Here is a 25,822-nt window from a genome sequence, read left to right on the forward strand (position 1 = left end):
AAGTAATATTTCGTTATTAAAGTGAAGAAATTACAGAACTCATCTCTATACGTCTTTCTGAGAGATATCAGTACTTTACGATAATTTCCCTTCAAAATAACAGACTCGTTAGCGGCAGACGACGAGAGAGGCGCTGTGGACGGCTGTTTCGGCACTTAGAAGAATCTTGAAGGTAAGAAGGTGAGAAATAACAATACTTTAATGGGACGCATTACAAATGCTGCTTCAGAGGAGGCAGGGGAGATGTCAGATTTTTGCAAAGTTTCATCCCAAAGGAGAAGTCTTCACGACGGAACACCAAACAGCACTGACAGGACTGCACTCTGAACAGAGATTGGGTTCATTTTGGAGGCAGCCCAGGAGCAAGAGGAGGACAGAGAGGTGATGCTACTCCTATCGCTTCCTTCCAAGGGTCAAAGTGGACTACACCCACCAGAGGTACTGGGGATGGGGGATCTCCCTCTAGAGTGAGAGCAAACCCACTTAGAAGGGAGAGGAGAACGGAAGTGGCACGGAGTAAGATAATGAAAAGACTCTACTATAGATACATGAGCAGGAGCAATAGGAAGAACTCCATCTGTTGCTCTGATGTTGGCAGTCCAGACACCATAAGCAGTGAGGGACAGCAAGCATGCTATGCACGCTGACTGCGTAACAGCCTGCGAGAGCTCCACAGAGATAAGCTATCCCTAAGATGGGGACCCAGAGTGGGATGCAAGGTACCTTCTCTGTATCTGTCCAAAGACACATGGTGGAAAGGAGAAGCATGGCTCCTATCAGAGCAGGATTATGAAGAAGCCCAAACCCTACACCAAGAGCACCAGCCACCTGGAGGTGACCTGGTATCTCTGCTCTACCTATGGGAAAGGGAGTGATGGGGCTAAAAAATAAAAAGGAAACTTTGGGAAACTCATCTATGCAACAGTACATGAGAATGATGAGACAGCTGCACTCTAATGCAGTTGAAGGAAGAATGGATAGCATGATAATATCATGGTCATATCTCCATCAAGTTACCCTCCATATTAATCCGGTCTACAGCTGGTCTAGCGTGTAAGCTGAATGATACTCATCTGGCGAGAGATGAATAGTTGTGTGTGTGTGTGTTTGTGTGTTGGAGACTTACCCTTCCTAGAGGGAGATGTATCTGGGGAGGGGAGAGGGGGATGGCAACTGGGGTTAAGAAGGTTCTGAAATGACTGGGCATTATTTCCAACAGAGGGCCAAACTCTTAGAAAAACTAGTAAACCTTTCGTTTGTTTCCTTTGTCTGCCATAACACTATGGAGTGATGACCAAGACATATGGGAGGAGGGTCTCCTTCTATGGGGGATATGAAGCAGTTTCATGGCTGTCCACAAACCTCACAAGACCATTGGCCCTGTTGTTCTCCACAACAAGAGAAAAACTGGGCCAAAAACCAAAGGATACCAGAGAAACTGAAAGTAATGTACAGTAAACTGGATTATATAAAAAGGAAAATTCTGGAGTACTCAAGCCAAACTGCAGCACACAGGAGAGAGATAGAGTGATGAGGCATATCTGCACTTGACTGCAAATGAGAGCATCAGTAATGCACCTCTCTTCTCCCCGTCTCCACCAGTCTGCAGCCAATCCAATGCATGTGCTGAAGGATGCTCCACATATGAAAGGTGTAGAGTTTGTATCCCCCCTAGGAACAAGTGCTGAAGGATGCTCCACATATGAAAGGTGTAGAGTTTGTATCCCCCCTAGGAACAAGTATGTCCTTATGAATGTTTAAGAATACAAATGTCTGTCCATAAAGTAAACTATAACATCATACTTTAGTGCAAATATGGAAAAGTGTGACACTATCATGGTTCACAGCTTTTATTGGGAAGGGCCTCAGGGACTTAAGAAAGAATGTTACTTGGCCTCTTCTGGGAGCTCTCTTGTCCCTTCCTGGGCACGGTGTGTTTGGTGTTGGGGGCACGCTGCCTGTCTAGTCTCCATTTTGTTAAGCATAATTCTCCTCCTACTACAGGAGAGTGTATGATCTGACTTGTTGAATGTTTAGTCAGTTTCCAAGTTCAGTTTCCAAGTAGCAATGCTTACAGCTTCAGACATAAAAAGGTAGTATAGTTGTTCTCTCTGTGTTTTATCTTGAAGCCTTCTACCAGCTCTTGTTAAGGAGTGCATTTAATCCTTTCAAGAAACATGTGTGGCATCCATTTCAAGGACAATTGTGGATACAGGTAACTTTAAACCAATTATGTTCAAATCCCACATCTTTAGTAGCATTACTAATTGTGGAACCTTATTTCCTTTAGCAATTACTGTACTGTATTTTGATAAAGCCTACTTCACTGGATGATGCAAGAGGTTAAATTAATATTGTTGCATGATCTTAAGTTTAGGATTAAAGCTATTATCCTTGTTTGAGACTAGAGCTAGTTCTCTTCCCCTGAATATATTTTTTCATATTGTTGGTCTTACTGAATACAATTCATTTCAGCTTTTCAGGTTTTTTCAGATGAAGGCCCTTCTTTGTTTTAATACCATTTTCTTTCATGTCCTCTGAATTTTTCAGGATCTGTAGAAAATTAAGATTATAAGGAAATTAAGGTTTCACTAACATTTTTTGTTAAGATTTTTTCTTCTGAATATTTAGGTTACGTATTTTTTCCTTGGAATTACTTGTTGATTGAATTACTTTATTACTAATCTCCCGTTTCCTTCCCTACTCTAAGCAAAGGCAATTTGCCATGTAATTTTCATAAAATCTAACAGGTCCAATGTACTGTATATACGCATGTCCTAGAAGCATGCATGCAGGGTTAAAAGTGATCTGTTTACAACCAGTATCAACTGCTGCGTGAACTCCATCACCCTGCATGTCACAACTCATCCCAACTTATGAGGGAATTAGCATACTCCTCACACAAAAAACCTTAAAACTTTTCAGGTGGTTTTACATATCAATAACCGCAAAAGCCAGTTCACTACAGGGTGACAAACACCATAAACAAAATAAAGGACTAAGAAAAATTTAAAACATTTCCAAAACTCACCCAACTCGTTAATTTGTCTAAGGCTCAGTAACTGCATTTATCTATTGTCATTATTAAAGATGGTTTAACCATAACAGAAATCTAAACTAGTACCACCTGTATGAGTGGGAATTTTCATACATAAATACTGAAACCTTGGATTCTTCTATTCAAATCACACTATTTTCAAACAAGCAAAGGGTAATATTAGAATAAAAAAAAAATTACCTCTTAAATTTCCAAGATTCAAACTCAATGAACTTTCCCGTCCTCTGCGCAACCTTAAAACCTATAATTCTATACTTAATAATCCATGTTTAGTTACCAGCTACCTCAATCTCAAATTGCAATACAACATACGAGTAATTTTGCAGTCGAACAAAATCATGGTCAGAGGTAAAGACAAATGTTAATGATTTAGTTTCCAAGTTTGTCTGAATGTCTGGTGGAGGAATGATGACAAACTTTGCACCAAAACTCATGTTAGCTATGCCATAGTAAAGGGCTACATTAGCAATAGATTGTTAATCCCCACTCTTTTACCACAGGAGCTTCTCAACAGGGTTGTAGATGTCTAAGGTGTTCAACTTCTTATTAACAGTTTCCTGTTGTGCTCAAAAGAAAAAGAAGATACCCAGACAATGATATTTTCTTTCCATAATAAATACTGAAACCTTAACAACTCAGCCAGGATCCAAGCAATTTAGTGCTAACTGCCTCTTGCTAAAGTAGTCATGGCATAGACAAAATGAAATACAAGAGGGAGAGGGTCATAAAATAGGCATAATGCAGTTTACCATGGGTATGGAAGGACCCAAGGGAGTACACAGAGGGTCATCTATTGAAGTTTGATCTGCCTTTTGAGTTCCCTGTACAATAGGGTAAAACAGTATAGATTTGGTTCAAGTTAAAACATGAAATATTAGCATTCTGTATAGTATTGATTTTTGAAATAAATCTATCTACCCTAATATTATACACAAATAACTTTTTGTTCAAAGTTATCCTTCACTAATTGCATTAACCCTATAATTGTGTCAACACTTCTTCCTATCCATACCCAACTCTGCATGAAAAATTCAACCCTCCGAGCTTATAATGAAAAGAACATAATTAGAGTTTTTAACAGTTCATAAAGTCAATGATTAGATACTTGACTTGTAACTCACCTGTATGAGATGTGTGCGTTGTACTGGGGTGACTGAGGTGACTGGGATGGGTTGCTAAATGATGACTGGAGGAATGAGTGGAGTGGTGGCTGGAGTGATGACTCTGGTGATGTGGATGGCCCACGTGGCTGGAATGTCCCGCATGGTGTGCCGAGTGGTGGCTGTTAAGGATTGGGAGAAAGTAATAAATATTGCCATCAAAATGCTATTGGCAATAATTTTAAGTATTCTTGAAATATAACAATAAACCATCATGTAAGTCATGCTTAGCGAAAAAGAAACTTTAAAAATTAATGCATACTTGTGGCTGGTGTGATAATTATTATGGGTGATTTGAGGAGCAGTGCTACTATTAGCCCAATGAGTGGATGAAGACCCTGGTGGAGTGCCTTCCTTAACTCGTTTCTTTACAGGTGAAAGTTGTTGGCTCAGGTCCTTCTTGTCATGAGCAGCTGGCTGAGAGGGCCTGCCACCCACATGCAAGGTGTGCCCACTATGGGCACCTGAGTGTGCCACAAGGGAGGCCTTGCTGGAACGTTTGCTACCAGCCCAGGTGCCGGATGGGTAAGCCTCATACAATTCGGGGTGGAGGTCAACGGGAAACATGGTAGGGGGGGCTTCCCCCTGCACCACTGACGAGTCCACGAGAAACGTTCGTCTCCAAGCATCTGTAGCATCTGGTAAAAGACTAGCTGGCTGCTGAAGGGATGTGGGAGGCTGGGGCAGTTGTTGCCAAGCTTGTGGAACAAGAGCCATTTGTCCTCCACGTCCCCATCCACCACTTACTGCTGCTCCTGTTGTTAACAACATACCTCTTCCTGGCTGCTCCACCATTGAGACAGGCACATACTGTCCACCACCACCAACCTACAGAGAATTTTTTTTCAAATTACTTCATAGTGGCACATTCTAAAATGAAGTGATTCAATTATACTATAAAAATACTCCAGCACACTTAAAAGATTAATCACTATTCATATTAGTGAGTAGTTAGGCACTAATATTGCATTTGAATAGTTATACCTAATGCGCAACATTACCTTATTTTAGGTGCAATGAAGATATGGTAAGGTTTAAAGTATTGCTCAACCACAACTTTTACTGGGATAATTCTGATCACGAACCTAACATTTGGAACTCATTTTTGCAGAACCTATTTGTTCCTAGGCCAAAAAAATCTTTTGTTAACACAAACCAATACTTTAAAATTTTCACTCACTTGGTTTTCTTATGAATGATTAAATTTCTCTCACTGTACATCACTAACCACAAACATTAACATCACTTGAAGAGATAACACAACATTAATAGTGGAATACCAAGACCAATCACATACTGACAAATGGAGGATTACAAAAACAAGTCTATAAAAGAATGGTCTTTTTGTTTTCTTGTCTCCTGCACTAGTAACATCAACTCTTATAGGGCTAGCCTCTAAAGTTTTTTATAATATTTATTAGGCCTTATTAATGCAATTTCTATAAAGTTTAATGATCACTTAAAACAAAATCATGTGAAGATTTGGATTTCTTTCCGATGCTTGATGTACAGTGCTGGCATCATCGCAAAAAACTGTTATTAGTGTTCTGCACTAGGGTCGAGTCATGTGGGTTATTCATCAAACATCCATGGGTCAATCAAATGTGACCAATTTTAGAATACAATATCAATTAACTGAAGATTTGGCTTATTTACTCACATCCCATTTCAGTTACTGTTTATGCGTGCAGGGGTCCAACACATTAACATTAAATATTGGTTTAAAAAAATTTGTGAAATGAAACTACGTAAACTATCAAACAAATGAAATTTAAGTTACAAACTTCAGTGGTGGCATGTTTATCAAATCATTTAAGTTACAAATTTCAGTGGTGGCATGTTTACCAAATCATAAGTGCTGACCATATTGCAGTGTTTTGCTCATTAAATGACAATAAGGCAAATCCTATACCATATGAAGTTTTGGAGGTAAAGGTGTAAAATGCATAATGCAAGCCTTTACAACTCAAAGGTTACATTGTGTTGCTTATGATGTTCAGGGTTGTATTTTGTGTTAAGTTTTACTGTTGCTAATGATGTTCAAGGTTGCATGCATACCTTTTGGATAGATAGTACAAGTAACTATTTTATGCATTCCATCTAAGGGGACCATTTTAATATTTAAGGAAATTTTATGTTTGCATTTGGTGCCTAAATAAAATTCTGTTAGTTCTAACTAGGAAAGGTGGTGGATGATTATTTACAAAAAATGTCTCCTGCGAAGAGTCACTTGCCTAAACCTTCTTTGCACACTGTATGACTACTAACTAGTGATGCACATAAACATAATTAAACAGCTCTAACTTCACTTCACAAAATACTAAATGTTTTAGTCAGAGAACTAATAACAGATTCTTCACTGCTTATGATTCAGTAAAAAAATAAAATAAAAATTACACTTTTATTATGTGCTCACACCACCACCACTGCTCTTCTTACTGGCAAAATTAAGAAACAAAGGGCTTGATGAAATTTCATGTCATACAGCTAGTCACATGGTCAGTATTACCAAACAAGTAAGGGGCCTAGCCAGTTTTGAATGGGTGACTATGTATGACATGCACTAGCGGCAAATGAGGTGCTGTGACCTTCATTGAAACCTGCAACAGACTCCTGGCAGGGGTGGGCAACCCTTGACACGTGTGCCAGAAGTGGCATGCTCAATGCTTCTTTCTGACATGCAAAGTTCCTATTTCGTCTCTCAGTTTGACTGATGTTTTCTACTAACAATGGTCGAGTCACCCCTGCTAGATGTAATATCTAATTTTCTTACATAAAATATCTTTGAACTTCCTCTGTATTTTTTATGCATCATTTTTATGGTACTACAATCAATACATGAAGAGCATATTGCTGTATCCTTTAACTATGTTTTAATCAGTAAAACTATTATGAGACTGGACACAGTAGTTTTTTCAAACACTGAAAAAACTAATGATTGGTAATCTGATAAAAATAAAGAAATCTAAAACTTTTCTTAACCCTTTTGCATCTATAAAAATGATCTTCTTTAGTGTGATGTACATAGCAAACAAAATTATACTTAAACACTAATAAAATAAATTCAGTTACTTAAGACACCAGATATTAATATGTTCCTCCAAAAACTGGGTTGTCATGTGAGCATATTTGTATGAATGATCTGGGCATGTCTACTATGGGAGGCTGCCCACTCCTGCCTTATGGAGTATGCTGGGAATGCCAAAAGATTACAAATGAGGCCCCAAATGCAAACATAGTGAAAGAGATATAATGCCTGTTTACAGTACAAATCCCCTGGGAAACTACTGAGCATATTCACCAGTTCAATGTAAAATACAGACAAATTTTATTTTAATTGCTAAGTAGCCTAATTTTTACCATTTACTCCTGCCGACTAGACATAAAATTATTGTTGCAATATACTATGCACTAGGGTTTGTCTTTAGTTTACAATATAGTAAAAATACACTCTACAGAGTCCAATAGTTGGAGTTTTAACAAAAGGATGTCTACAAAACAAAAATTGAAAAATTTCTGACCTGCTGTGATAACAATGATGGTTGCAGTTGTAACTGTGGTTGTTGTGTTACAACAGTTACATGTTTGGCAGGGGATGCCAAACCCTGATATGCTGCAGCAGGTGGTGGGCACAAAATGGATGGCACCAGCTGTGGCTGGAAAGGTGCTGCTTCTCCTCTACTGCTGCCACTATATCCACGACCACTGCGATTTCCTTGATACAAACCATACTGGAAAAAACAAGTTATTTCATTTCATTTTTGAAGCAACTAACCCATTCAGTCCAGCTCACAGACAATTTATCAATAACCTGTCTGTTCTTCCAAGAGGTATCTGCTTATAAATGCACATTTGTATCATACAAAAGACTAAGTTTACAAAAAATAATAAATGTATGTGAAGCACAAAGAAATATGAAATGAGAAATTTTTCATTTAAGCAAGCCCTAGAATAGATCTGGATGGAAGACAAAAGTACTGGGTTAAAATTTTAGGATTATGAAGCTAAGCATAGCAGGCTCATCAGTGAAGTTGAAATGTATAATGAAATCCTCAAGGTCCTGATGGTTATTTAGTGGCTACCTTTGATTCCAGTTGTCTTTGACAACACTGCCCCATTATTATTAATTCGTAGTTTCACAAAACCACCTGGGTAGTTTATGGACGGGTACTGGCAACAGAAGTCCCATGTGCTTTTGAGAAATAAGTATTTGTTTCATTGTCATTAAAACAGCACAGATTATTTGAATTCATAATCTATTCTACTTGACTTCTTGCAAGATTTGGTGATACCTGTACCAAATTGTAATTTTAAATAGGGTAATGGACACATTTACATGTATTCATGAATAATAAATACACATAATACATTTACATGTACAGTATTCATAATATACTTCAGTACTTTTCTAGTGTATTGTGTTCTTAAAAAGTGCAACTGATAATTATATTTCTTGTTCTCTCTGCACCAACTACATTTATTGACTTTCTGTTGCATATGACAAACACAATAACATGTCTAAGACATACTACAATTGTATACTCATAATAAGTTTCTTCCTAATTGCATTTCTATAAGTTACATAAATAATATTCATACCTCATTAACCGAAAAGTTGGTCTATTATTATTTACTACTTTAACCAAATGTTAAAATATGACCCAAAGATTTTACCTATTTTAAATACGACACTAAAGATTCTCATGATCTCAAGTAAAGCTTATCTACCACCACACTTCAACAATTTCAAATGCAGAGAACGTTTCTTTATTGACTTAGTTTTAAAAGATCCCTGATTCCTTAGTCCTTATCCTGAGTTCTTGCTTGAGCAAGGTCTCCAGTTATAACTTTTCTCCATTTTCAAAAATAATTAATCTACAAGACACCCCAAACAATTATGTTGTACTGTATTTCTCTCCTTTGTATAATTTTCTCTACTTTGTATTATTTTCTAATTTCCATTCCAGAGTCTCAAGTTTCTGACCTGGGCAACTCCACCGTAAAAGTTTTAGGGTCAATTGAAAATGCACAAAGAAGAAACTTGAATGAAACAAACTTTTAACATTAGTCAACCAGTGTAGTTACTATTACATGTTCAATAAAAGTATGTTCAGAGTTGAAAAGTCACATGTTCTTGCTAATACTATATATATAGATATATATATATATACATATATGTATATATATTTTTTTAATACACACACGAAAGACTTGCAACACAATGTTCAACAAGGAGAAAATTTGTGCTAAAGCAGAATTCACTTCCCAAGTAAGTATAGTAACCTTCAAGACATCACAAGATGCTGGAGGTATAATATACTGCTCATCAAAACAACATTATAATTAAACTAACTCATATGCTTAAAAATATCAGCCTTTAAAATGTTTCTATCTTATACAGTATATCTTTTCATGTGAAAAACACTTGAATGGTAAGTGACAAAAACCTACCTGGTTGGTAATCTGATTGTTAAAGGTAAGAGTTACGGAGCCATTAGTAGAGTGGACATAATTAGGCATAAGAGAGGGAGGAAGAGCTTGTGCTTGTGATACTGCAGCAGTTGGATATGGTGGAGCTGGTCGACGACACACTTCCATCATCTGAAAAAATAAAATCAATCAATAAATTTTTTAAATGTAACATCTAATCATTGCAGAGGCTATTTGCAACTTAGTAATGCTACCTGCATCTACCCTATAGGTAATATAAGCAGACAAAATGACTTATAGCACAAGAACTATGTCTATATATCCTGTACATGGACCCCCTGTGCATGTGTGTTGTCTTCACTGCCTCTACTTGTACTTATTCACTCTGTAATACCTATACTTCTGTAAAAACTTATCAAACCACATGCGATCCATGTATCAGTGATGGTTGTATATATTTAAAAATATATATTTCACACCACAACTTGGTCCCAAGGCCTGGTGTAAATGCATTGTGTGTGGCTTTTATGTTTAGCTGCTTCAAATTTTGTTCCCCTACTTATTTCATTATAATTTTGATGTTCTCTTTGGTTTAACTTAGCAAAATTACTTACACTAATTTTTCATTTAGCTATCATTTTTCTACATACCATATATTTCCATTAATCAGTTCCTTGACCTAATAATTTTCACTGATCTATTCTTTCTTAATGGCTGATAAAATGAACATTTTTATACTTTCTTAATAGCTGATAAAATGAACATTTTTATACATTCATACCTATAATTAAAACCAAAACAGTACCAAATGACAAAAAGCACTTAATACTCTGCAGCTAAATTTCTATTAATGCATGAAAGATGTTTACATGGTATTGGACTCACTACAAAAAATATATTTGTCGCATAAAAGTGGACAAAAGTTAATAAATATCATGGCTAATGCCTAAACCAGACACTGAACTGTCATCAAAAAATAAAACAATGAACTCTCATATCACTGTCACATTCTCCAGACCTCCTTTCAAATTAAATTTCTCTTACAAGTATATGTGCTCAAATCACATCCCATGTGTAAGACATAAAATGAGAACAACAGAGTAACTTAGCATGTTACCTGCATTGAATCTTTGACATTTGAACAATGAGGGTAATCCAACAAGTGCTGTAGGGTGACAAAGATATGCTGGAGGGCTTCGCCGGGACTTATTCGACGCTCCTGGTCCATAGTTAACATGCGTTTCAACAAATCAATAAACTGCCTCCTATCAGCTTTTTCTGCCAATAATTCTCCTCCCTCTATCTCAGTGGGTACGTTTACTTGCCCCATGTCATCTAAGCAGTTAAAGATGTACTTTCGGGCTTCTTTGCTCTTTATGCCGGTCTCTCCCTCATGCTCTTCTGGAGTCTAAAAGAAATGTGCATCATTAGTGATGACCACAAGAAAATTACATTAGCATAACAAAATATGGTAACATTTCTATAATGACTTTTCTATTAAGGAAACATTAATTTTCTGAATAATAATAATAACAACTGATATATATATATATTTATATATAATGTATATGATTATTTATATTTATATAGTCCTAACTGCCATGACCAATACTATATAATGAAGGAACAATTTATATAATTTAATACAGTAGTGGACAGGATAGTGGTAGTTAATTATGTATATATAAGTATTTATAAAAATCTCATTCTATTAATTAATGTATTTATATATGTATGTACTATTTTATTTGCATCTTTTATTTTTGAAATGTGCCTTTCCATATTACAGTTGTTCTAAACAGTTAAGAACTGCTACTTGCAATATCCTGGAAGTATTAAAAGTGAACACAATTAATGGATGGCACAAGAAATTTATTTACATACATGAACCTCTTTTACATGAATGTTGTCCAATAATTTCTTAATTTTTACATTTTTGCTTTTGTATTTTCATAATTTCCTTAAGAACATTTACAAGATACATATAACGTATATATTAGTGATGGCTGTGCATATGGTAAAAATTTAAAAACTACTTTCTGGTCCAGAGCCCAGGTCTGTATGCATCCTTTATGGAATGTATGTTTTTGTTACTTCGTCACTTTTGTTAATGTTCTGACTGACTTTACCATAACTACCTCCTGCATTTTTCAATGATTTACTACTCAATATATATATCATACAATTATATTAAAAACTACTCTTCCACTACCAACCTTTAATCGCCAAAACGGATACGTTGAATCGTTATCCCGATAAAAAAACTTGGTAGTCTTTGTAGCATTATTCAACATGTGCTCTGGTGGAATTCCTTGAGTCTGACTGATATACCGGATCTGAGAAAAAATACAAAATCTTGTTATAAATACAGTTATAAAAAAAGTACTTTGATGTTTTGGGGTATTTTAATCTCAAGGGTAATTTGACTAACTTCCCGAGCCTTTAATCAGTTACATGGTACATCGCGTATCACCCCATATAAAAACCAAGGGCTTTCTATCTACTCCATCTTTAGTGGCAAGGGGGTTTATCTGAAGTCACCTGGGAAGTACAGTGTGTCAACAGCATACTGTGACACCAACTTACAGCGCTTTTTCAGTGCCGCTAACGGCGTTTTACAGCGCCGTAAGCACTGTTGACGGCGCTAACGGCAAGAATAGGCATCAAGTTAATGGTGCTTACAGTGCTGTAACTTGATGCAACATCAAGTTACAGCGCCATAAACACTGTCAACGTATGATTCAGGAATACAGACAGCCATTACAAGGTTGTGGTACACCTTTCTATATTGATGCTACTTGACCTCAATAAAACTGTTTGTTATATATAAAACTTGAAGCTCTTAAACACAGAAATTATATACAAAATTTCCCTTAAGCCTGCCATAGTCTTCTATTCTTTTATGGTTACTCAATTATTCTTCATGGTCTTCAGTATTCAATACAGGCAGTCCCTGTTATCAGCAGGCTTGGTTATCAGCGATCTGGTTTTACGGGGCTTGGCTAGCGACGAAAATTGGCAATTTTTGGCACTGAAAATTGGAGATTTCTGCTTATCAGTACCAATACATACCTGACTGAGGTGCCAATCTCCAGTTATCGGCGCCGATAAGTGGCGAAAATCAGTGATTTTCGCTATGACCATACTCTAAGCATAACTGCAACCTCCTCAGACCTTTTAGCACTAATTTGTGGTCACTCTAAGTTTAAGTATGTACATCAAGATTTCATCAACTGTGCTTCTTTAAAAAAAAAAAGTCACCAGAGGAATTCAATTCTACAATGATTATGAAATCAAAATCAAAATATACACACAAGAACAAACCTTAACAAATCCTGCATATCTTACCTGATCATATTCGGATGATCCTGGATACAGAGGCCATCCTAAAAAAAGCTCTGCTATAACACACCCTAAAGACCACATGTCTATAGCCTCTGAGAAGGGCAGTCCTAAAATAATTTCTGGCGCTCGATAATAGCGTGATTGCAGGTACGTGTTACAAACAGCTTTGCTGACATGTGATGCACTGCCAAAGTCAATGACCTTGACACGATAAGGTTGCCTTACTGGATCTACTAACATGATGTTCTCTGGCTTTAAATCAGCATGAATCAAGCCAAGTTGCTGGAAGGAAAAAAATATCATGAACAATCACATTAAAATGTAATCTCAGCACATAAAAATAATTCGGCGGTCTCACAATTTCTATGTACGTCGTTGATTTTTCTCAACTTTTTTTTTTTAACAAACATTGTATTCAATTGCAGCTCATATCCCATCAACCAGTAATGTTTTTTTCAATTTAAAAAACCTTGTGCTCTAAATTCTACCAAAGTAATAAAATGACCATCATTCATTTATTACACATTCTTGGTTTTCTAATGCCCCATTAACTGTAATCATGATCTAACACACTGAAGAGCAGTAGTAACCCACACGAAAATGCCTCATGGATAAAAGGTACTACCTAAATTGAAAAATGCAATCAGTTGAGCAGGGAAGAATGAACTTGTAGTACAACCTATGAGTTTCAGTGAAAAGTTTTTCAAATTGTATCATTCACATAACATCACCCATAGATTAATTAAATAATTAGGTGAATTATAGGGGCAGCAAATACTCTAGACTGACAACTATGAATACCAGGATTCATATAGTTACTGGGGTTAAAGATCAACAAGACACTTCACCTAGATATCACAGGTAAGGTAGAAACCCTGTTAAGTAAAACAAGTCATTTGCAGATGAGACGTCATAAAAATTTGTAAAACAAAAACCATTTTCAGCAACACCCCTCATAACAAACCGTCCCTTTATCAATTTGCCTTTATTCACACTTACTGAATCCATTCTAGCATACACTATAATGAGAGGGTCCATAACATACGTTAACAGAGTTGGAGATGTATGATATTATTTTGGCATGAAACTCAAGTACTGGGTGGTTATCAGTCTTTAAAAATACAGTACCATGGTTAATATTTTTCAAACGCATTTCTATTCTAATAGAAAAAATGGTTTTATGTAAATCATTATAAGAACACCTGCTTGACCAACTGCAATGGATTTGAATGATAATATCAGGAAAAACAAGCCATCAATTGGATCCAATCCTGAGGGGAGCAAAACTAAAACTGATGCACATCAACTTAAGTATCATATTTCTCCAATTTTATTCATTAGAAAAAAAAAATACAGCAGGAATAAAACTTCCAGTCACCAAACAAAACCATGTCATACAAACCTTAAGTTTAAGAAGGGCAGTTAATACTTGTTGAAGAATTGGTCTGATGAATTTTAGAGGCAGCGGCGAGAATTTGTTTTGTTTGAGAAAATCATAAAGGTTCTGTTCAAGCATCTCAAACACCAGGCACGTATGGTTCTTGTGCTGAAAACATTCAAATGCACGCACAAAGTTGTAGTCATCAGCATTCTCCTGGCTCAGTCTGGTCAAGATCCCAACCTGAAACAAAAATTAATGAAATTTAATAATTTTGCAACAGAATATAAAAAACATACTATTCTGTCCATTCACAACCATCAATCTTGAAGCATCCAATACAAATTAAGATCAGTAAGCGCTCTAGTAAAAGCTCAGAAATTATATACAGTAAAATTAAAATACTATTACATATGAACAAAACACATAAGAGGAAACTGCTTCTACAAAATTTAATGAACAATATTCCTAATAAAATACTATGTTTTTAATACATATCTCCCAATAAAATACTATGCTTTTAATACATCTGAAGTTTTTGTGCAAACCAATTTACCTTTAAATAACCTTAAACTGAGTGGAATGCATCCTGGAATACGAAGCAAAACATTCTGCACATTTGATCAACAGCCCTATCATAACAGGAAGCCACCATTTCTCATTCTAATGTAACTCCAGTCAAGACAGAAAGAAAGGAAAGAGGGCACAGAAGTTCATCAATAGGTTTTGTATAAAATCTTGTTTTGTTGAGAAACTCAAGCTTGTTATTACAACCCATTCCTCAAAAGTAGCCTACTGGGATGGAGGATGAATTACATGGAATATGAGGATACAACCAGGTCAGGGTGCAGGCATGGGAAAGTCCAAAGGAACACTACCATATAAATGAGCTTACAATTTAAGTGTCTTCAAACAGTGGTTGCTTCCATAATTTAAATGGGTCTGTAATGGAAGCAAACCCCAATGATAGATACTCACTGAGCACAGAAGTCAGAAATGGTTACTTCAGATAATAATCACAAATTGCCCAACAGGATGTAGACTGCTGTGAAGACAGATATGTCCCAATGAATGTAAATCCAGATAATTAAGGATAAAAACTTTGCAAAGGTACTTTGCGAATACCAAGTGCCTGCTGTAAGACTGCCAAGGAGGCCCATGCACAAGTGACAAATGCAACGGCAGAAAGGCCTACACATCCAGGGAATCCCAAGGATGTAGGAAGGTGCTGCCTGCCTGTGCAACAGGGTCCAACTAAGGAGACTATAATAAAAAAACATAAAACTGGCATTCAATGACATGGCAAATGGAATAAACAAGGGAGCCTCCAACAACTCCCACAGGGTTCTGCAGACATCTATAGGAAAAGAGCACACCAATGAGAGGGCTTGATGCACCCTACTGCATGCTTCTGCCACTTGGCTTTGGGCCTCTGGGACAAAGCAAGGCACCATGGTAATGTAAAGTAGAGCTCTCAGCTGCCAATGGGCAGGAGGACTCCCACCACGTTCCCAATTCCTTATGTAGGCAAGGGTGTTGGTGGCCACAACCGCACAGCAAAGAGCTGATCAATACTTAGAGGCACAAGAAGTCTGCCCACTGGAAGAGGCATTGGCAAATCCCTACCAGGCATGACCAACAACCTTTAAAGAAGGAGATCTATGGTGGACCCACAAGGAAAAAATAGGAGCAGAAGGTGGCACAGAAGCAGATTAAGTTCCATCCAAAGATGCATGGGAAAAACCCTTTACTGCTACTACACGATGAGCCAAAATTGCCAAGTCTCCTGACGAGGAATGGCATCTCTGACCAAAATGAAACCACTGTTCTTTTGAACACTCTTTGCAAATTTTTCAAATCACAAGATATAAAAACACTTTATCTCTAAAGGATGTTCTGCACGACTTAATTTCAGTGCCAGTACAAGTATCCTGAGGCAAACTGAAAATTGGAATGTAAATGCTATATCACACACATGAAAAGTTTAATCATTTGTTGAACAAATCTGAAGACATAGAGGCTACTGATACTGTGCGAAGACAACAATTCAGAGCTAAAGTAAACAAATCTTGATCAAACCCAGATCTCTGATCAGGCTGCTACATTAACAGCATGAACCACCTAAAAAACATACATTAACACTCAGTCTGAAACAACATATGACATTGACAAAACAAATTTAGAGCAGATAAGGGCCAATTCACCATTACAAGAGTTACTGCAATGGTACAAAGCAAGGCACTACATGTTTCAGTTTTTGGATTTTTTTAGATTTTGGAACAGAAGCTTCCTCTGTAAATACACAACCACAGTTTATTTCCAATGAAAATATACAGGATACAAAAGAACCATAATTTGAGTATACTGTATACTAGTGTATCTTCCGATCTCGTATCATGCGATCATCAAAACTTCATCCAAAAACATGATTTCATCATATACATACAGCGTGTATGGTGCAAGAAGTAGTTTTAGTAGATTACACTAGGCCAAACTTTCTATGCCTGTCTCAGTTTTGGTTGATACCATTGATAATGCATATTATATCCGCGTTAGCTTTTAACTAATAATAAATAGGCCAAAAAGCCAAAGATCATTAGGTTAAATGCGAATCTTCATACATTAAATCAGGATTACTAACACAGTGACTTGTCTTAAGAATTCGTCATTATTCCTTATAATTAACAACCAGTTATAACTGCGTGTAAGACACTGACAAGTGCCGACATAAAAAATCACATCGAGAAGCAGCCATTTGTCGATGTCAGTTACCGCCACTAAAACGTTTATTAAGGGTTGCGTTACAGTTATCAACTTGTTAAAAATTTGTTAATTTTCAATGGTGACTTTCAGAAATAAGAATAAAATAAATCTTTATCCTTCACTCAATGGAGAGGAAAGTGTTAAGAAAATATGCCACTATATTTACAGTTGTAGCTGTGGCAGAAGAAACAAATAATGTGCAGACTACAAAACGTTCTGGAACAGCCAAAGGCAACAGCCAATATTGGCGAAATCACACCTTTACTTCATTTATTTTACTGCATTAATAAGTTGCATTTTTAAACTCTGCTTTGATAATTTACTTATAAAAAGAATCTCCAAAATGTGTTTCATTTAGCAATTAATGGCTGTGATGACGTTAATAAAACGCTATCAGCAGATGATTTTAAGAATGTAAACATTAGCAGAATGCAAACAGCACATGACTGCTATGTTTATAAATTATAATGCGATATGACAATAATGCATGAAATATAACTGTAAACAGTATGTAAAGCAGTCTCTCTCTCTCTCTCTCTCTCTCTCTCTCTCTCTCTCTCTTTAAAAGAAACAAACGACTTTCGGATTTTTAAAACAAAAGCCATAAAAGTTTGAAGTGCCATAAAACATTAACAGGTACCAGGAGATCAGAATTTGACAGTACGTTTATAAAGACATTTAAGTTCCGACACAGCAAAGCTGCAAGCATTTCCAGAGAGCTGCTTATGGAGCAGGCCAGAATTCTGCTAAGGAAGTAAACCTAACACATGACAGTGATTATTCATGAGCTTTGTTCTACTTTTGATAACACAGTACTATATATGTGGAATGAGCTGACAAGTCCTTGTTTACAAAGGAGATTTTTTAGGGGTGATTTCTGTCATCCAGGATTTTCTTTAGTCCAGCGGTGGCCTGGTCCTAAGGGTGCCAGTTTTAAGAGGTCTCACTGTACAGCCAAAGAACATGAAGGAACATGGGTAAAGGAGGAGTGGAAACAAGCGCAGCAAAATTTTCTCTTTGAATAATACATAATACACTGAATGCATGGCTGAGCTCTAAACAGTGTAAGGCTATTATAAGATGAATGGGTTGTATGATGAACACAGTTATGGTCATGATAAAGATTTTTTAAAAGTCCCACCATGGCTATAACTATGTGCAGTGAGTTTATAAAAATTTAGTGCAATTTTATAACTTTTTTTTTCTCTAACAGGTGTGTTTCTTCAATAATTTCCTTAAATGTAATATGCATTTATAATCTAATTTAAGTCTGATATCTGAATGTGCAACATTATGGATCGCAAACTGCTGATGTATAACAAACTATTTTGTTTGGTTAAACATTTAAAGCAAAATTTGCAACATGGAAATTCTAGTTACTGAAAAAACACACCTAACATTTAAGTCATTTCATTTAAACATATATCTAACAAAACCTTAAAAGGCCAAGTTCTTACCTCAATCTGTCCTTGCCTAGCGTATGATGGATGATTTTTAAGGATCTTAATGGCAACAATATCATTGGTGCCTTTCTTCCAGCACTTAACCACCTGGCCAAATGTACCTCGGCCAAGGAACTCCAATACCTCATACTGGGCTGTGAGTGAATATAATACTTCATGCTGAACCAACTGAAAAAGACAGAAAAAATACAGAACATGAGTTTTCATCTCTCCTCTAAAATATAACCTGTAACAAAAGACCCAAAATCATATCTGGTATATCAAATGAATATGATATAGTGTTAGTGTATCAAATTGAAAACCCTTCTCAATATAATTTTTATAACCTTTCATATGTTTTAATATCAGTGTCTATAAATGAACATTCTTTATAAGGGGCCTCACTGCCTTTAGAAAGCTGTGATAACTATACACAAGATATTCCAATTCTTTAATGATAACCGATCACTAAAATGCTGTTAAGGTGAGACTACAAATCACTCTCCCATTCATATGGTTGAGGTTTAAAAATTGACTCAAAATGTACATGTAGGATATATTAGGACTAAAATTATTAACAATAACACACTTTATTAATATCAATTATCTTGGTTGTGTATAATTCTACTTCTGATTTGAAATATTCAATTACAAGTAGAAACAGATTCTAGAACTTTTATTATTTTTAATAATCGACCTATTTTTATTTTCTGTTTTATTGTCTTGTTTATCTAATAACCAAATTATAAACAACATTCTTGTTAATACAAATTATAAACAACATTCTTGTTAATACTTGTAAAAGACTTGTAAAAAAAGTCAAATCTATAGGATCTTATGGATTTTAACAACAAATTGCATAAAAATTACCTGCTCAGTAGCAAGGCTTCTGACATTTTTAAGATTAGAATTACAATTTCAAATTGATTATTAGTCAATTTCTGGGATTTCAGCCTAAACATGGCATTTTCCACAAACTGAATTATCAGCTTTATCTTCCAATTTTGACAAATGGTACAACCAGTATGAATGTTGTTTTATTTACTCAGGATATCTTCACAGTGTTTCTGTTCACGAATATAAAAATATTCAGGTGTACAGCAACATTTCCTTAATGTGCATCATGAACCCATTTTACATCATTTGTAGTGACACAGGGTATGTCGTGAATGTGTCACAGGCTTTTAGTGCATTTCTGAGTAGTTTGTTCCCTTCGTAACGGGACCAAAGAAGAAAAGTATTACAAGAGCAAGACAAAAAAAACTGCATTCACTATGAGAATAGAAAAGACAAAATGAATTAGGGACAAAGGGGAAGAGCCTCTATTGGAGAAATGCCTGGAAATACTAATTTTCACACGATTATTTTGTAATTATCAGGGGATGCTGCTTATATGAAGAAATACTTAATCTACTGCAAAAGAGAGCTTTCTACCAATTAAAGTTTCATAGTTATTACATAATAAGCAATATTTGTTTTCTGCTGTTTTCTCAAAACATATATTTCAAAAGGTAGAGGAATATATCTTAAGGAACACTAAACAAAATTCAATGAAACTCACAGCACGTAGTATAACCATGTACAGTATATCTTTAATAAATTAGTGTTTTTTAAATGTAACTTTTTTTTATATTATTTATGAAAAATTTTGTCAGTTGTTTTTTCAATTGTAAAATCTATATACTTTGAGGTTGAATTTTGTTGTTTCCCAACACATGAAATTTGAATATTAATTGTAAAACAAGAGGTAAAATTTGAAGTAAATCCCTTCAATTGTAGGGTCACAATGCTCTCATACATTATAATGGGCACTTACTGTGCAGGTGTCCACCTTGACTTTCTCTCATATTCAATTCTCCCTTAAAAAAAAAAACCTTCGTGCTGATCTATAAATGCCTGGCAATAAGACTCTGGTCATATTCAACTATTTTATAACAATAATAACTTAATGTGGAGCAAGTAAGTTAATGGCCTCAAGCACAAGAGCCTAGTATTCCCCTCTAAATAACGAAGTTAGATAAATATTACACAGAAACTAGATAATTTTGTACAAGACAACTAATAATCAGGCAACAAAAATTTAACATTACTTTAATTCCCCTTAACAATACCTAAAACACCAGTTTTAAATAAAAGACCAATTTTGTTCATTTTGCACAGCCACAGAGAAAGGCAAAAACTAGGCACCACAATGACACCTTTCCTTCCTAAAAAGTAAAATAAAAAGGCCAAGCAAAAACCAAGAAAATATCATACCTGATAATCTCCGTCAGCTTGGGCAGAATTTGTGCCCTTGGTGGCATTGTGGGGCCCACCACCAAGGGCCACCTTCCCGTGGGCCACCGTCTTGGCGGTTGTGGCCGGGCCGCCTCCCAAGGGCGCGCCCACCTTCACGCTCTCTACACCCGAGCTTCCTCCACTACTTCCATTGTGGTCAAAGCACTTACGCTGTAAATCATAACATTTTCATTCTGAGTGACTCCCCAAACATGATAAGTTTTCAAAGCAATTTTTTCCACACAACTTTCTAACAAAGTTCACCAGAAAAACCTTATCACCAGAAGCAGAATCTATATCAAATACTAAATTCCAATCTAAGCAATCTATTCAGTGAGAATACTAGCATCCACAACAACTGTTGGACAGCATTTTGTAAAGAGTAATATTTCAACTAAAGGTTTATATTGCTGTCCTAAATACTGACTGTACTCAAGAAGCCCTCCAAACACCTGAAATCACTACAGACAAACATTTCTATCAATTCAGTACTTTTTCATAAAACATCATATACCCTCCACCTGGAATGCTTATTTCCATATATATTTCATATTTAACAACAGCCATAACTTGAATTACCAGATTTAGGCTATCAAAGTTAGACGAGACGTTGATAAGGTGGAACGACCTATATCAGGATGATGAATTTTGGACCTGCAGCAAGCAAAATTTTAAACTTAAAATACACGCAGATGGAATTGCAGTGGGCGACAAAACATTAAAATACTATATCAAACCAACAAGTATGAAAAGTAAAAAATCTACTTAAAACACAGATGCCACCATCAATACCTAATTAGTTCAAGATTGTTGTTTTGCAAGTGCAGTGATGGAAGCTGTTACCCTTCTGTTTAACAAAGAGCATTATCCCATCTAAGCTTGAAAATTAAAGGTAATTTTGGATGGTATACTGCTCTAGCTTGAATCATTGTTAACAGCTTCTATAACTGCACTAATGAACTCTTGACTGTCTTCCAGAAACTAACTTTTGATGGTTAACAAACTTGCCTTTATTAGGTATTTTTATGAGTTTCCATGTTTATTTTGTTAGTCTAGTCTAGCACAGTCTTACTAGACCCACTGTACTCCACACAATGTAAATAATAAATAGCAACATTTTCTAGTCCACATTTTGTCAAAATAAATGGAAATGAAATTCACTATGGCCATCATTTACATAATATGATGTTACCTTGATTTTTTTTTTTTTTTTTTTGAAAGCTTGGCTGGAAGACCTGATACTGGAACTGTATGGTTACAATATACTCCATTCTAGCAACCAAGATTAAATTAAAATATTTTGACATACAGGCAGACATGCCTATAAAAATGTACAATACTGGTTATTACTTAAAAAAAAAGTAGAAGCTCAATATACTGTACAACACACTTGTGAAATCAATGAAGCTAAGATTACTAAGCACTCCACAACCATCAAGTAAGGACAGTAAAAATCTATTACTTTTGATAACTGGAAAAGTTAATCAAACATACCCAAAAAGCCTTTCCAAGTGAGAGGGAACATAACATTTAAAAAATCTTTACAAAATGCCCACCCATTAAAGAAAAATCCTCATTACACAGCAATAAACATATACTATAACTGAAACCTCACGTTGTAATCAAAACAGTGACATTAACCAATAAACAAGTTCTGTTATGTGAGCACATTTCTCCAATAATCTACTTGAAAGTAATTAATGGTGAAAAGTGGAGAAATGATGATATACAGCACTTGTAATAGGGCTAAATTCATACCTATTCTCCACAATTTCTGAAAACAAATCCTTGTTTATCAGCCTTATGAGTTTAGAAATATCACAATGAGATGACTCTACTGCTTTATAAAGATTACAACAACTAATTTCATAACAAAGATGATCAGTGGTTTGGCTGGAATAATTTCTCATAACAATAATTCCATGATATGCTAACCTGCCACATTAACCTAATTATCTGGACTCTAAATGACCGACAACTAACCCTCTACACATAGTGTTGACTTCTGACTGACTTGCGCATGAGATCACTTCATAGAAAAAGTCCCTCCGCTAACCTGATTAACTTACACATTACAATTCACGCATTACAATACCTGAAATATAAGTGAAAATATGAGAAAGTACTTCTAACACATAATAAAGTCTCATGCTTCTTTCTAAAAATGGCACAATGTAGTCTGACTTTTGGTTCTTATTAACCTAAATTACATAAGACCCATACTTCACAACTGAAAGTTTTCATGCAATGAGTATATTCTTGTACATGACTTCAGAATAGTTGGTTACAAATGCAACTGCTATCATGAGCAATGTCATTTTAAAGTGAAGATCTTCTCTTTATATGGATATATGTGATACGAGTTCTTGCTAGTGTCTTTTTTTCAGCCTGAATTCGCATCTGGCCTAAATCATAATCTATGCCCTTTCTCCAAAATTCTCTGAGACTTTCTGCTGACCTTTGTCAGTTATTCCAAACCTATAACTTTTATGACTGCTACACCTCATCATGTCCAAACCATCTCAATTTTGATATCTTCAATATCCAAAGTATTGCTCATCTGACTTCTGTCATTTTTAAGGCAAGCAGAAACAAATATGGCACCGTGTAGCTTACTGTGTGAAATTAACTCTTGATATTATATAGCACTATTACTAATAATTAAGAATCTTTAAAATTCTAATTTCAAACATTTATGTCTAAACTGAATGAAATACAAATTCTCTTATATTTACATTTCCACCTAAAAATCATACAGTAACTGTTCAAGAGAATATGGTCTTCTCAAACCTTACCCATGTGAATCAAATAATGTGAATCTACAGTTTAACACAAATGTGCAAAGCACCTGATAAATTGCATTACGTGAGAGAGAACATGTTTCCTTGAACTTTACCTTAATTCAATTTTCACCTTAATTTTATTACCCTTCAAGGAGTTCTATATGTCAAGAAATGTGATTTAGTAGTTTTGTTATTCTACAGTTATAATACCAACAATGGATAATTAAATAAAGACAACAAATACACATAAGTAAAAAGTCTCATTAAAAGATGACAAAAACATTCATTGCCATATGCTTAAAAGCACAAGGTACTCATAAGCACTGTCAATAAAACTACCTTTGTGGAGCACTTCTGGTAGGGGTCTAGGAGCTTGATGGTGGATGCACGTTGCTGGTGTACGGGTTGCTGGCTTTGCTGGTATTGGTAAGTGGCACCCGGGCCTCCTCCTGAAGGAAAATGAAACAAAGATTACAATAATTTAGCTACACTATTACCACACAGAGCAACTTCCAGATATCTCTAAATAATGGTATCCATTACATATAGATTTCCTTAACACTGATATAATATACATTTTTCAAACTTTCATCTCTATTGTACTTCACCATACCTACAGTCAAACACTAATATTATTTCTTGGTGGTTTGCTTAAATTGCTTAATACTTTAATATTGCAGACATGTACACACATGAACACCATTTACCCTCTATAAATGATTACAAAATTACTGTGTAACTCTTCATCCAGTAAAAATCTGATAATTCTTATTTTTCTAAACTCTTTACATTTGTATACAAAGAAGATACTTTTTGAATTACATTTAACTGAAAATAAACTTCCTTGTGAAACTTGGAAGCAGTAAATGCTTGAGTTATTAGCATTTTCCAGAAGAGTCCCAATGTTGAACCCTTTAAAGGGTTTCCTGCGTTGGAGAACTGTGAATTTGTGAAGAGATCCTTGGGAGATGAACAACATTAGTACAATAATAATAATGTACTTTGGTTTTATGCTCTGCAACTTGTGAATGACAAAGTCTGACGCTTTGGGTAGTTAGTTATAAATGATTTGTTTAACCAGACCTCTGAACTCTTTTAGGGTTCTTCTTGGGCTGGAAGACGCTTTGGGTAAATGTAAGAATGTGTCTTTGCCTTCGCTCATACTGCCATTAAGTTAATGAAGGAACTTAGAAATACAACCCTGTGTAACTAGTATGAAAGTCATTATTACTAGTATTAATTTTAGCATTAACCAATTTAACACTGAAAATGGCATACTGAAAATTCACTAGTATGTAGATTTTTTCCCATGTAATTACAATGCAAGCTCAGATTAATGATAATTTCATTACACCTTGCCACAACTGTTCAAATAATCTAATTTCAATAAGGGCTTATTCAACTGTAGCCATTTTCTTTTACTGACTTAAATAAACACCAATTTCAGCGAAGACTTATTCAACTGTAAAGCCATTTTCTTTTACTGATTACTTTCCTATCATTTGTATTTGTGTTATTTCTGCATCTTGAAAAACAATGAATCCAGACTCCATACATCCCAATACCTTTTTTATTTATTTATTTTTTTTGTAATACACCCTTGAAGGTAAACTTCTGTGAATTATACCCTATAACTAGTTGCAACCCTGTTTTTAGTCAGACAATAGGAATGGCAAAGATTCTCTGGCAGGAACACTGTACGATAACTCATGCTCATGAGAGAGAGAGAGACAGAGAGAGAGAGAGAGTTGATGCTTCTGCCAAATTCATATGATAATGTGCAAAAGAAAATGGGAGGAGTTCATGGTACACTAAAATTACACTAAAATGACTAGACTAACCATGAAGAGACACAGTCTTTATGTGCATTCCACAGAGAAATTTTTGTTTACTTTGAGATTTACTGTTTTTTATTCAATGCCTTCTAACTAATGTTTCAGAAATTACTCTATAGTAGTCTGCTGCACTTTACTCATAATGATTAGTTGTGTGGTAGTGATATTGCTTGGGATAAAGTTACCTGAATTTCAAAGCTAATAGGTGCCGCCAAGATTTACAAGTTATCCAAGTACAGGTATTCACTACAAAATAAATGAATAAAAATGAACATTGGTGTGCCAGTCACTTTTATCATATCTATTTGAGAAATCTGTCAGTAGTAGTTTGTAGTCTGGTCCAAAATGAAG

The 25,822-nt window shown here is 35.5% G+C and overlaps 1 protein-coding gene across 5 annotated transcripts in view; it reads right to left on the reverse strand.

Annotated features, from left to right (window-relative positions):
• Hipk (Homeodomain interacting protein kinase) overlaps window positions 1–25,822 on the reverse strand; it is a 93,798-nt gene that overhangs the window by 34,547 nt on the left and 33,429 nt on the right. For all 5 annotated transcript variants that reach the window (XM_067127206.1, XM_067127204.1, XM_067127203.1 and 2 more), the window contains 11 exons: window positions 23,976–24,085; window positions 20,833–21,024; window positions 18,592–18,765; window positions 14,396–14,614; window positions 12,997–13,275; window positions 11,865–11,984; window positions 10,766–11,056; window positions 9,670–9,819; window positions 7,740–7,949; window positions 4,481–5,046; window positions 4,180–4,340 (listed from right to left, as the gene is read on the reverse strand). In XM_067127206.1, the coding sequence (XP_066983307.1) occupies window positions 4,180–4,340; window positions 4,481–5,046; window positions 7,740–7,949; window positions 9,670–9,819; window positions 10,766–11,056; window positions 11,865–11,984; window positions 12,997–13,275; window positions 14,396–14,614; window positions 18,592–18,765; window positions 20,833–21,024; window positions 23,976–24,085 (2,472 nt within the window). The remainder of the gene's footprint in view (window positions 1–4,179; window positions 4,341–4,480; window positions 5,047–7,739; window positions 7,950–9,669; window positions 9,820–10,765; window positions 11,057–11,864; window positions 11,985–12,996; window positions 13,276–14,395; window positions 14,615–18,591; window positions 18,766–20,832; window positions 21,025–23,975; window positions 24,086–25,822) is intronic.

Source organism: Macrobrachium rosenbergii, chromosome 25 (assembly GCF_040412425.1).
Source record: "Macrobrachium rosenbergii isolate ZJJX-2024 chromosome 25, ASM4041242v1, whole genome shotgun sequence".
Classification (NCBI taxonomy): domain Eukaryota; kingdom Metazoa; phylum Arthropoda; class Malacostraca; order Decapoda; family Palaemonidae; genus Macrobrachium; species Macrobrachium rosenbergii.